The 13,561-nt window shown below is 45.5% G+C and overlaps 1 protein-coding gene across 2 annotated transcripts; it reads left to right on the top strand.

The window, feature by feature from the left end:
- The first annotated feature begins 861 nt into the window (after positions 1-861).
- FUS (FUS RNA binding protein) lies at positions 862-13,150 on the top strand. 2 transcript variants are annotated; one of them, XM_012764142.3, is made up of 15 exons: positions 862-966; positions 2,894-2,918; positions 3,008-3,159; positions 4,418-4,559; positions 4,761-4,948; positions 5,163-5,364; positions 7,001-7,035; positions 8,527-8,559; positions 10,369-10,472; positions 11,189-11,318; positions 11,571-11,672; positions 11,801-11,924; positions 12,265-12,365; positions 12,473-12,620; positions 12,950-13,150. In XM_012764142.3, the coding sequence occupies exons 1-15, from the start codon at positions 954-956 to the stop codon at positions 12,987-12,989; spliced, it is 1,539 nt and encodes a 512-aa protein (XP_012619596.1). In that variant the 5' UTR covers positions 862-953; the 3' UTR covers positions 12,990-13,150. The 2 variants fall into 2 exon arrangements, with proteins under 2 accessions (XP_012619596.1, XP_012619595.1); XM_012764141.2 differs by having other exon boundaries at positions 4,415-4,559.
- Positions 13,151-13,561: the final 411 nt, after the last annotated feature.

The raw sequence follows: 13,561 nt of genomic DNA, 5'->3' as shown, positions 1-13,561 counted from the left end.
ATTTTGAAACTACTTAAGCTTTGTAAAAATGCGTTATTCTTGGGATCTCTACAGGTTCCTTGCTAGGAGTTTAGACAAATAGCAAGTAGGTTCTTATCGGTAAAAGTTTGGGGATCCTTAATCTAATCTCGGCGCTCTCTGAGGCCCAAGGAAGGCCTGGACCCTCCCCGCGGGTAGTCAGGGGCAAAGCCCTGAGGGTTTGGGTGAGAGCTCAATAGGGTACCAGAGTAACGCCCAAGCTAAAAATTCATGCTTTCTTTCAAGTCAAACGTCACAATCCAGAAATCCCGTTAAGGACTTAAGGAAAGGCAACCCCAAAAGACGAAAAAGGGAAACCGAGACGCAAGGAGAGAGAGGGTCTGCTTGTTGCCAGGAGCCGAACGTTAGAGTCAGAGAGGGAAGTTGGTGGCTGGAACGACGATGCGTCTGATACAGTCGAAGGGCAATGGAAGGTAGGAGCTCGCCATAGCGAGTGAAAGTGGGGCCCAGAGAAAGGGGCCAGCCACAGGAATTTCGGTTCCCACCCTGCGACTCCTGGCTAAGACTACAGTTCCGTCCGCAGACGCCCGGGGCCCCTCACCCCGCCCCCAGAGGGCGATCGGACCGTACCACAGTGCCCTTATAGGGGCGCAGGTGAATCGTGGGGCTAGTCCTGCAGAGGAAATAGCACTTCTCCATCAGAAAAATATGATTAAATGTAGTACCAACGTGGTTCCTAGTTAATCCGTTTCCCTTCCGTCTGCTCAGACCCTCTAAGCTTCCTGGAAAGCGGTAGGATTCCAGCCCTGCTTTCCCCTTTCCTTTTGCACACTTGGTACAGCCCTCCGCCGTGCGTGGGCGGGGAGGCGTACATAAGCCTCGACGCAGGAGGCGGGGCTGCTCAGTCCTCGCGGCGTCGGTGCTCCGTAGTGTTGGAATCTTGTTGCTTGTTGGCCGTGCGCGCGTGCGCGGACATGGCCTCAAACGGTATGTAAGGGCGCGAGGCGGCGGCGGCGCGCCGGTCGGAGGCCTCGTTCCCTTCCAGCTGGGCTTTTGATTTTCGGTGGGAGCGGGGCGGCGATCGCGTGTGGGATCTCCTCGTACCACTGTGGCGGGAAGCAGCGGAGAGGGGTGAAAGGGGGAGGCCGATGTCGCCATTTTGTTTCTCTCTGGCGCTTCTCTTGCGGGGCAGGAAGTCTTCCCTTCGCAGTCTATTTACTTGAAGTGAGGGCTGAGAGGGATGCTTCTTGGTGATTTGAAGCGTGAAGTCTGGGTGGAAATTCCCATCTCAGTACCCTAATCCTCTACTCCCAGCCCCGCGCTCGGGCCCGCTTTGTCGCAGTGCTGCATCCGGGCACTCGGTGCGCGCACGCGCTCTACTGGCCCCTCCCCCCTTTCTTGCGGCGCGTATCCCCCTTCCCTGCCTCGTGTTGGTCTGGCTTTTTGTCGCGAGACCCTTTGCGGAAGATTACAGAGCCGGCGTTGCGTTTGGGCCTCGCCCCCCAGGGTCTCTCGGGAAGGGCCGGGTCAGCCTCGTTCCCGCTTCAGTTGCCACGCGGCCGGAGGCGGAGGCTCCGGATTGGGCCCGTGCGCCCGCTTAACGGTTTCGGGGGTGGGGATCTACCAACGGGCTGGGGGACCTTGCTCGAGGGTTTTCCCGCCTAAAGTTTTTATTTCTGAGGTTGGAACCGGAAAGAATGGCAGCCAGAGACCACACCCTCTCCCCGTCCTTTTGCTTTTTCCTGCGGGGGAAGCGCCTCGTTTCCTGAACCGAGGGAATGAGTTAATCGTGCTAGTGACTCTTTAGTGTGGCGTTTTAAAAGCACTTTCATTACCTATGGTGGCTAGGTCTCCCCACAGCTCTGAAGAGGAAGGCAGGGTAGATGAGAAAAACGGCATCATTTGGAGCCACAGGCAGGGGACTTAAGTACCAGTTGACTTTGGCCTCCTCAGGGGAGCACTTTGAAGATCTCTGCCATTTGGGGTCAAAGGGCTCTCTTGTCTTGGTTGCCTGGGTTTGCACTAAAAGCACACTTTATCATCTGCACGGTTGGTCAGAGGGTGAGGAATGGTCTTTTTGAGAAAGTCTTGTTCTTTGGGTTTTGGTTAAGAGAGTCACATCTGAACAACATGGCCTGAATTTAAACCTGTGCTACTGAGGCAAATCACCTGTCTCTTGACTCCTGGTGATCATGCTTTTCTCATAGAATGGGTTTGAAAATGAAATGTGTGTAGAATATTCCAGAGCAGTTCCCGACCTGAATTGAGTTTGCAGAAAATTGTAGCTGTCCACCGAGACCCTTGGTTTTTCCAATAGTTAAGGTTTCTTGATCTTTGTAAAAATTTGCATTTTCTTTGCTGTGAGAAAACTTGACCATGGCCGGGCGCGGTGGCTCACGCCTGTAATCCTAGCACTTTGGGAGGCCGAGGCGGGCGGATTGCTCAAAGTCAGGAGTTCGAAACCAGCCTGAGCGAGACCCCATCTCTACCAAAAATAGAAAGAAATTAATTGACCAACTAAAAATATATATACAAAAAATTAGCAGGGCATGGTGGCACATGCCTGTAGTCCCAGCTACTCGGGAGGTTGAGGCAGGAGGGTCGCTTGAGCCCAGGAGATTGAGGTTGCTGTGAGCGAGGCTGACGCCATGGCACTCACTCTAGCCTGGACAACAAAGTGAGACTCTGCCTCAAAAAAAAAAAAAAAGAAAGAAAAGAAAACTTGACCATGATCCGAACATAGAAACTAAGATCTGTCTTCTCAACCAGTGTGTCTCATGGAGGAATGTATGCTCTATCATTCAACATAGTCTTGTTCTTTTTTTTTTTTTTTAATTTGGAGGAACAGTAATTAGCTCTGTTCCACTCTCAGAGTGATGGCTGAAAGTAATGTGATTTTCTTCTTTTTCGACAGACTATACCCAACAAGCAACCCAAAGGTGAGTGCCATTTTTGGGCTTCTAGAATTTTTAGAGGGCAAGGTTGGTGAAGATATCTTTCTGATTGTACTGTTTTTCTTTTTCTCCAGCTATGGGGCCTACCCCACCCAGCCGGGGCAGGGCTACTCGCAGCAGAGCAGTCAGCCCTATGGACAGCAGAGTTACAGTGGTTACGGCCAGTCAGACACTTCAGGCTATGGTCAGAGCAGCTACGGTGGTTCTTATGGACAGACTCAGAACAGTGAGTCGCTCAGTGGGTCACCCCGCCTCTTCCTGCTTTCTGAATGTTGCTTTTCTTAAACTGTAGCAGTGCTGAAATGTTGAAGCAGTCCTGTGTCTCCCCCCCCCCCAGTGTATGATTCTTAAAACTCTTTGGAGTCAGACCTTTCAAACAAAAGTTTATTGGTTTGTAATTCTATTTGTTTCCTTTTATTTTTGACATTTTACTTTTCTTTGTTTTTTGGGAGGGAGGAGACAGGTTTTTGATATGTTGCCCAGGCTAGTCTTGTACTCCTGGGCTCAAGCATCTGATCCTTCCACCCCAGCCTCCTGGTAGCTGGGATTACAGGCATGCACCACTGTGTCTGGCTTGACTTTTTACTTTTATATTTATGCTGGACCTTTTCCCGTTTCCCTTCTCAGCATTATAGAGGGGGTATTCCCTAAAGGAAGAACCAATTTTAAGCTGATTTTTTTTTGGGGAGACATAGTCTTACTCTGTTGCCTGGGCGTCGGGCTAGCTCACAGCAACCTCAAACTCCTGGACTTAAGCAGTCCTTCTACCTCAGCCTCCTGAGGAGCAAGCAGTCCTCCTTCTTCTACCTCCTGAGTAGCTAGGACTGCAGGCATATGCGCCACCATGCCTGGCTAATTTTTTCTCTATATATTTTTAGTTGTCCAGCCAATTTCTTTCTGTTTTTAGTAGAGATGGGATCTCACTCTTGCTCAGGCTGGTCTCCGAAATCATGAGCTCAAGGGATCCTCCCACCTCCACCTATCAGAGTGCTAGGATTACAGGCGTGAGCCACCACACCCAGCCTTAAGCTGATTCTTATACTGAGAAAATGGTTTACATAAAGATGTTTGAAGTCAGGCTACTGTGTATCAGGTGATAACATAAGAAGGTGGAATTTACTCAAAGGTTCTAAAGTGTAAATAACTAATGTGGATTGTATATAGTGTACACATACCAGCACATTAAAATGTTGTTAATAAGTAGGGATCTTTTGGGTTGTGATTAGGGGGTGGCCCTGGAGACTGGCTTTGGGGTAGGGAGGATGAAATTGGAACTGTCCTAAGGAATCAGTATAAGTTAAAGCATTAACTTTAGAGTTTAAAAGAGTAACTTCTTTGACTATGAATTGCAAGATTAGCAGCTTCTAAGAGGCTGACTTTTCAAGTATGGGTGAAGATTAGCTAATGTATGTTTTACCCATTCCTTGTGCTTTTGTTCTTTTCTCATACCTTCAGTGACTTCCTTTTTCTTTTCCTTGTAGCAGGCTATAGTACTCAGTCAACTCCCCAGGGATATGGCTCAACTGGTGGCTATGGCAGTAGCCAGAGTTCCCAATCGTCTTATGGGCAGCAGTCCTCTTACCCTGGCTATGGCCAGCAGCCGGCTCCCAGCAGCACCTCGGGAAGGTAAGGTGTTGTGGGGGCAAGGCTTGAAAGATTAGGGGTGAATTGATACGGAATGATGAAGTGACCAGCAGTAGGAACAGTTGTGAGGTGTGATTGGAGGTGGTGTAATCTGCATTGGGTACAGAGAAATGGGATGTACTAAAAGTGAAAGGTAGTTTTGGGCATGCTGGGGTTATGATCATTTCCTTTTGTTTCTCTTAGTTACAGTAGCAGTTCTCAGAGCAGCAGCTACGGGCAGCCCCCGAGTGGGGGCTATGGCCAACAGTCTGGCTATGGTGGACAGCAACAAAACTACGGGCAGCAGCAAAGCTCCTATAATCCCCCTCAGGGCTATGGACAGCAGAGCCAGTACAACAGTGGCAGTGGAGGTGGCGGAGGGGGCGGTGGAGGTGAGACGGTGTCTTCGGCTTTTTCTCATACCTATTTTCTCTATGGATTTATATTCTGTTTGGCCCTTGTCCTAAAAGGATTGTTTTCTTGTTTCCTAGCTCTGTTTTTAATTTGTATTGTGTTTAATTTGGTACTGTTGAACCCTTGTTAGTGCTACTTTACAGTCTTTTTTTCTTTGTTGTTGTTGTTAAAGCATTCTTTTTTTCCTGACAGGTAACTATGGCCAAGATCAGTCCTCCATGAGTGGTGGTGGTGGTGGTTATGGCAATCAGGACCAGAGTGGCGGCGGCTACGGGGGAGGCCAGCAGGACCGTGGGGGCCGCGGCAGGGGCGGTGGCGGTGGTTACAACCGCAGCAGTGGTGGCTATGAACCCAGAGGTCGTGGAGGTGGCCGTGGAGGCAGAGGTGGCATGGGGTAGGTGTCTTGTGAGCCAGGGAGTATGTTTTGTGGGGAGGGTCGGGGGTTGCATGAATCTCCCCTACAGCCAGTCTCTAGTACATTGTTCAGTAGTATTGTTGTCTAGGGATCTGTGAGGGCTTTGATTTGGAGGCAGTGACTTTCTTTGTACATCCCTATTTTATTTTTGTGAGAATTTGGGAGCCTGAACTCCCATCCACACCACTGAATAGAGATTTGAGTATTGATGCTTTTATTTCTAAAGAAAGAATACATAGATATGATATGGATTGGAGTCATTGATACCCTAGGCAAGAAACATGGGAGTAAAGACTTTCTCTGCAAGGGAAACTGATGATCCCACTCCTGGGAAATAGGGAAACTTGGTATGTGTATTCCCATGTGTCCTCTAAGGGAGTTGGTAATGTTAACCTGACTTCAGCTTCCAGGAATTGGCTATTCTGTAGTCACTTGAATCCATGAGCTTGATTTGCACTAATTTGACTGACATTGATTTTGTGTGTGACTTGGTTTATGGGGTCATCTGACTGAAGTGTGCAGACCTTTTGGGCAAAAGTACTCCTGACAGTGGTATTCCACCTATTTGTTCCACTGTCTTGCTTTTCCCTGGTTACTTAAAAAACAGCTTGTCCAACTGGACCTTCTTTCCTTTCTTCCCACTGAAGTTGATTTGAAGTAAAACCTTTTATGCTTACCTGGTAGGGGAGATACCATGATCATGAAGTGAAACCTAGATTTGATGTTAAAACAGTCGTCAAATCTGTTGGTAAATATGATTTGAAGGACCCTACTCTGTCTCCCTTGAAAAAGGGGAGGATTGTCAGTGTTACTCCTTTTTGGAAAAAGTAGGTTTTTTAAATGAGTTTGTATAGGTAAGTATTCAGGGGTGGGTGGGGGCAATCTCAAAAAACGTACAAAAATAAGGAAAACTCTGTTGTGTGCGTGTGTTTAATGCAAAACTTTAAAAAGAAAAACAACTGTTATGTGACTGTTAACTTGCTCTGCATTTTATGTGCCACAGGTATGAAAGGTGACATTGCAAAATACTCCGCTCTTCTCGCAGTGTAGAAGGGGTGACCCCGGGGGAGGGGGGGAAATCAAAAACAGCTCAGTAGTTAGGACAGGCTTAGCTAAGTTTGTCTCGCTTTAAGGGGAAATTGCCTTTGGTTTTGACTTTTTATGGAACGGGGTTGGGTCTGCTTGCTGCTTTCAAAGCAAAAATCACAAACGTGTTCAGGGCTACCCCAGCCTGGTGTGAAATGTCTTCTGGGTAAATTGGGGGTAGGGTTTTTAAACCACCTACTGGGTTGTCAACCACTCACGACAAGAGGAAAAAAACATCTGCTCCATCGGAAGAAGGACCAAGGAAAATGGGTCATTTTTTTCCAGAGGAAATAGACATATCTTTTAAAGCAAAATCTTTAATAACTGTGTCTGAGAAATTGCACACGTGTGTGTGACATGCTCAAAGGTCAGACAAGGGGTGGTCAGGAAGGGATGTATTTTAGTAGCCACTTGTACCTTTTTCCAAAAACACCTACCCATGTTTGGGGAATGTTAAAACAAAATCAAAAAACACCCTTTTGTAGCCGTTGGAAGCTTCATGTCCTTTCTTCTAACTTGTCTTCTCCAGCGGAAGTGACCGTGGTGGCTTCAATAAATTTGGTGGTAAGTGAACAGAGTTTCCAAAATTCCCAACTCCCAGCAATGCTTTGTCTGATTGTTCATTTGCAGATGTCTTAGCGTGTTAATTTAAGTGTCAAAGGTTTTGAAGTGTCCAGAACCACCTCCAGAAAGGGGTGGGGTAGAATGCCACCTGCAGCCAGATGTGTGCTAACCTGCAGGCAGGCAGGGATAAGACTCAGCAGTCGTCTGGTACCAAATTGGTTTGATCCAGGTTAATATGAGGTGTCTAGTAGGCCTCTGACAGGGGTGTTGCCACACCTGGCACTTAGTGACCCTCCATCATGAGAAACTGGAGAGTGTGTGCTGGAACACATGGTGCCAAGTTGGCTTTAGGATCCTTTTGATCATTGTGTCCAAGGCTAGTGTGTGTGTCCGTGTGTATGACAACCTCCAAATGTTTTAATTCTGGAAGAGGGATGTGAAACAATTGCCCTACCCTGAGGATGGTGAAGTTGGTATATATTTATATATTAAGTACTGAATGGTGTCAATGCAATTTTACATATATGGACTTAACTCAGATGGGCAAATAGGAACTAGCTCTGGGAAGGAAGGTGTGGACTACTTCAAGAAAGATTGGGAGCATGTGTGGCTCATGGGAAATAACCAGGTCTTAAAAACAGCACAAACTGAATTCATGGAAAAAATGGCAAATTTGAGAAGTCTCCCAGTAAGCTGGAACTTTTCTGGTTTGGTTAACTAACAAAAGGTTTCTTGATTTGTCTCAACATTTAAAGCCAAAGGCTTGGGTTCATGACTTAGGTGTCATTGCGTGTGGGTACAATATTTATATGTGGCAAATTCAGATGAACATTGGTCAAAGACAGTCTCTGGGAAAAAAGTAGAGGCTGCATTATGGAAATAAGATTTCTGGTCTGTTTCCTGGGACATGCTTTAAAAATATAATAGCTATTATGTATGTTTTTTATTTTCATGTGGTTGGGGAAACATAACATGGTTTTAAGAATGGTTTCTAAAGATGAAATTAAAAATTGTTCCACGAGGGATAAGTGTCTTTGGTGTTAAAGTTTGGAGAAACTGGATGGATGCACATCACATTGCTGGTGGTGAGCCCATATCTCTCTGGGGTGAGAGAACAGGGCCAAGCTATGAGTTGGTTTGTTAACTTTAATAATGGGTCTACCCCCCTCCCCCCCATCTGTGCTGAGGACATTTCCCAGCCTGAGCTGGGGGAGGCAGCATTTTCTGAAGTGTGGAGTTGTCCCTATGGGGACTCAAGTTACAGATCTTAAGAAAAGGGGCCTGTGTCTTCCCCAGCCCTGCCCTAGGATTTCCTACTCTGGGCAGGCAATCCAGGACAGGATTTGGAGTGAGGCTGTGAGCACTTACCTGATGTTTTACAAGAATTTGGATTTAGTGTTAATTTTTTGCCCTATTTTTTCCTGTTGACTAACGGCTCCTCTTTTCCTTGTTTTTTTTGTTTTTGTTTTCTTTTTTTCCATGTCACTTAAGGCCCTCGGGACCAAGGATCACGTCATGACTCCGGTGAGTTCATAGGTGGCACGAAAGAGTGGCTGGAGTGGTGTTAAGACTTCCTATATATTCTTTGAAACTAAAAAATGGAAACTGAAAAACAGGTGTAGATTAGAGATTTTAGATGTAACTTTAGTTGGCACTGGTTCATAAATGACTGTATGTCAGAAACAATGTGAAATGCGGGTTACTGCCCCAGCAATTTAGACGGTCTGAGAGGAGCCTGATAATTGGCATTTCTGACAAGTCCCAGATGATGCTCATGCATCTATGGACCACACTCTAGAGCTGTTGATTTATTTATTTATTTATTTTTTTTTTTGAGACAGAGTCTCACTTTGTTGCCCAGGCTAGAGTGAGTGCCATGGCGTCAGCCTGGCTCACAGCAACCTCAATCTCCGGGACTCAGCAATCCTACTGCCTCAGCCTCCCGAGTAGCTGGGACTACAGGCATGCACCACCATGCCAGGCTAATTTTTTGTATATATATTTTTAGTTGGTCAATTAATTTATTTCTATTTTTGGTAGAGACAGGGTCTCGCTCAGGCTGGTTTCGAACTCCTTACCTTGAGCAATCCACCCGCCTCGGCCTCCCAAAGTGCTAGGATTACAGGCGTGAGCCACCACGCCCGGCCTAGAGCTGTTGATTTAAAGCAGTGATTTTTTAAAATGTAAGTCATGTCAAATTGGTGAACAAAAGATCCAATAGCATTGCACATAAGGAGAAGCATTTAATGAATCTATTGTTTTGATGGCATTCATGTTTGTGTACTAGATTTTTTAAAGTAAATGGGTTTCTACAATTGAAAGTTGATGTACTTTGTTGTGTGATCTCAGGCAGTAAACTTTTTTTTTTTTTGAGACAGTCTCGCTCTGTTGCCTGGACTAGAGTGCTGTGGCATCAGCCTAGCTCACAGCAACCTCAAACTCACGGGCTCAAGCGATCCTCCTGCCTCAGCCTCCCAAGTAGTTGGGACTACAGGCATGCACTACCATGCCTGGCTAATTTTTTGTATATATTTTTAGTTGGACAATTAATTTCTTTATATTTTTTAGTAGAGTCGGGGTCTTGTTCTTGCTCAGGCTGGTTTCGAACTCCTGATATTCTGAGCAATCCTCCTGCCCTCAGCCTCACAGAGTGCTAGGATTACAGGCGTGAGCCACCCCTGCCCGGCCGTCAGGCAGTTAACTCTTTTTTTTTTTTTTTTTCCCCACGTGCCTGAGGACCAAGGCAGTTAACTCTTGAACCCTGGTTTCTGTACAATGTCTTAACATGTTTCAAAGGGTAGCTATAAAACTAAATGTAAAATGTATGGACATGGCTAGCATATAAGCTCTTGAATATTAAAATACATTAACTGCCGTGTGAGCTGTATTTAACTCACGATAGTTTTGAGCCCCGGGCCTTGTGAAGCATATATAACTCACATATCCCATTAGCTTGGTTGCCACATGAACCGTTTTTCAAGTTGCCTACACATGGAATACAATAAATAACATTTTTCATTCAATTAGAAAGGATCATTGTGTTTTTGAAGTTTTATTCTATTTTTATAATAAAATAATGTGGCCCCAAGGAAAAAAATTATTTTTTCTAGTGTGTCGGTCACTGTGTTAAATTAACCTAAACAAATGTTACTGGTTGCTTGACTGATAGTTAAGTCCTTTTGATAAGTTTTTCCTCCTTGAAGCTTACTGTCAAGTGTTTCTTAGATTGGGTCACTTGTTTTACCTTTTCTTTACCATTGTTTTCTCTTTACTTTTTTTTTTTACTTTTACCTCCCTCTTCAAATTTGCATCCCTTCTGTGTTCAACAAGCAGAACAGGATAATTCAGACAACAACACCATCTTCGTGCAAGGCCTGGGGGAGAATGTTACAATTGAGTCTGTGGCTGATTACTTCAAACAGATTGGTATTATTAAGGTACTTGTGGAGCAGAATGGGTGCTTTCTTAAGTGTTTTTCACACATTAGTCAAAATAGGTCTTAATGGTTGTCAGAAGTGAAGACAAAAGTCCTTAATGGTGGTTGTCAGCTTAATTTGTTGAGGAAAGCCTATTAGCTGTTTTTTGTTTGTTTTTGAAACAGGGTCTCCTGTTTCTAGGGCTATCAGTGGCATCATCCTACTTATCCTAGCTCCTGGGCTCACTGATCCTCTTGCCTCAGCCTCCTGAATAGCTAGGACCACGGGAGTATGCCACCATGCCTAGCTAATTTTTTTATTTATTTTCTGTAAATAAATACAAATATTGCTTAGGCTGGTTTCAGCTAACTCTTGGGCTCAAGGGATCCTCCCCTCTTGGTCTCCCAAAGTGCTGGGATTATAGGCCATAAACCATTGCACCTGGCTGCTGTTGCTATGTTCTGAATAAAGCCTATCTTCACACAAAAGTATAGTTGATAAGGGAGTGCCCTGAACTCTTGGATTTGTGCTCCATATAATTTTTAGTTTTACCTGAAGTGAGAAGCAGTTGTAGAGCATGACTTTAATTCAGCATACGTGTGAGATAGGGTGAAGTAACTACTGGGAAGAGGGGAGCTGAACTTTGGGAATAATTTAAATTCAGGTTCTAGGGGAAGAGGGTAGAAGGTAGTACTATAGCCTCTAAATGTGATGTTAACTAATTTTCTTTTCCTCAGACAAACAAGAAAACAGGACAGCCCATGATTAATTTGTACACAGACAGGGAAACTGGCAAGCTGAAGGGAGAGGCAACGGTTTCTTTTGATGACCCACCTTCTGCTAAGGCAGCTATTGACTGGTTTGATGGTACGTATGAGAAAGTGGTGGAGGTGCGGGTGGGGATAGGGCAATTAGCCTTAGAGAGTAGGCCATGATTTGAGGGTTCTTTTGTGTCTTCCAACACTTACTTTAGATGCAAATTCAGTATAGTCTCTTGCTTATGTCTCATTAGATTTTAAACTTTTTCAGAAAGGTAGTCTTAGATTGTATGAAATGTGTATTTAGATCCAGAGGTCTTGAATCAAAAAAAGTTTTTTTTTAAAAAAATACCTCCTTTAGGTAAAGAATTCTCCGGGAATCCTATCAAGGTCTCATTTGCTACTCGCCGAGCTGACTTCAATCGGGGTGGTGGCAATGGTCGTGGAGGCCGAGGGCGAGGAGGTGAGGAGTTCCTATCTGCTGGTGGCATGATGGTGGGGAGTGCAGAGGATGGGTAGGGGCTTACGTAGGAAAATGTTAGGTTAACCAAACTTGGAAGGGAAGCTCACCTGTACTTGTATCTACACTAGGACCCATGGGCCGTGGAGGCTATGGAGGTGGTGGCAGTGGCGGCGGCGGCCGAGGAGGATTCCCCAGTGGAGGTGGTGGTGGTGGAGGACAGCAACGAGCTGGGGACTGGAAGTGTCCTAATCCGTGAGTGAAAGTTAATTTTTTTTTTAGTCTTCTTACATGTGCCCTTTGATATTATGGTAGAGTTGTGTGGGTGTTTATTCTAAACTAACAAATGTCAGGGCCACATTTTGGGGGGCAGATTTAGTTGAGGGCTTACCCCTAAGTAAGGTCTGGATAGTAGGAAAGGTAATTGACTGGGTTTAGTAATCACAGTTTCTGTTCCTGGTTCTGCTTGTGAGAAGCGAGTCTTTTTGAGGACTCAGTTTCATCACTATATCTCTAAGATCACTGAAATCTGTTCCTAATTCTAGGTCTTGCCTACTCCCCATTCCTCCAAACTAATTGTGTTCCTTTTCCTCAGTACATGTGAGAACATGAACTTCTCTTGGAGGAATGAATGCAATCAGTGTAAGGCCCCTAAACCAGATGGCCCAGGAGGGGGACCAGGAGGCTCTCATATGGGTAAGAGAGGCAATGCTTCATTTTTAAGTCCTTAATTTTTAAGCAGGAAGGCTATGGGGAAGGTAGAAGGATGGGGATATTGATAGATCATATTTCTTTTGTCCTAGGGGGTAACTATGGAGATGATCGTCGTGGTGGCAGAGGAGGCTATGATCGAGGCGGCTACCGGGGCCGTGGTGGGGACCGTGGGGGCTTCCGAGGGGGCCGGGGTGGTGGGGACAGAGGCGGCTTTGGCCCTGGCAAGATGGACTCCAGGTGAGTAAGACTTTAAATTGAAGTAAAACTAGAGCAGTTTAACAGAGGCCATGGGATAACAAGGTTTTATTGAGAAAGTGGTTTTATTTCAGGGCTTACGTTGGAAAGACCTGAGATTGTAAACTATATAGTAGGGAGGGAGGGAAGGCAGATTATTTCAGGGGGAGGAATCTGTAGGCCCACCCTACTTACTGAGATGAGATGTTTGGTTGATTGGGTAGGAGTGGCAGGTAGGATATATGGGGTCTGTGTGTGTGTGTGTGGGGGGGGATGGATGGAGAGGCTGGTAACTCCAACCTAATGGATGCCTTTTTGTTCTTATTTTCCAGGGGTGAGCACAGACAGGATCGCAGGGAGAGGCCGTATTAGCCTGGCTCCTGAAGTTCTGGAACAGCTTTTCTTCCTGTACCCAGTGTTACCTTTGTTATTTTGTAACCTTCAATTCATGATCACCCACGGGTTTTTTGTGTCGGACTACGTAATTGTAACCATACCTCTGGTTCCCATTAAAAACCATCGTTTTAGTTAAATTTTGTTCCTCTTCCCCCTCTTCAGTCTCCTGGAGGATTGATGTCCGGGTCAGGATGCGCGGGGAGTTTTCCTCTTTCATATCCTCCTACCCATCAGGAATTGGAATAATTTGTTCCTGCCCAGCAGGAACTGGAATAAAGTGTTTGATACTTGATCCAGGGGAGAAAAGGTCAAGTGGTATCCTTTAAGAGTTAGAGATTAAACTTTAATGTCATGGCAAATTGGATGTATAAAAGAGATAAATGGACATGTGATGTCATGTGTTGCCCCAAATTTGCCCAACTGTGGGAGTTTTTCTTTTACCACATTTGCATGTTGGTTTTAGTTTATTATTTATTCGTAGTTTTACCCTTTTTAGGAACTCTTGCCTGTTTTGACGCATTGCTAAGGGTGAGGCTCAAATGAGGTTG

Source organism: Microcebus murinus, chromosome 19 (assembly GCF_040939455.1).
Source record: "Microcebus murinus isolate Inina chromosome 19, M.murinus_Inina_mat1.0, whole genome shotgun sequence".
Taxonomy (NCBI): Eukaryota; Metazoa; Chordata; class Mammalia; order Primates; family Cheirogaleidae; genus Microcebus; species Microcebus murinus.
The sequence above is the reverse complement of the archived record's forward strand: the minus strand, read 5'-3'. Positions and strand labels throughout refer to the sequence as shown.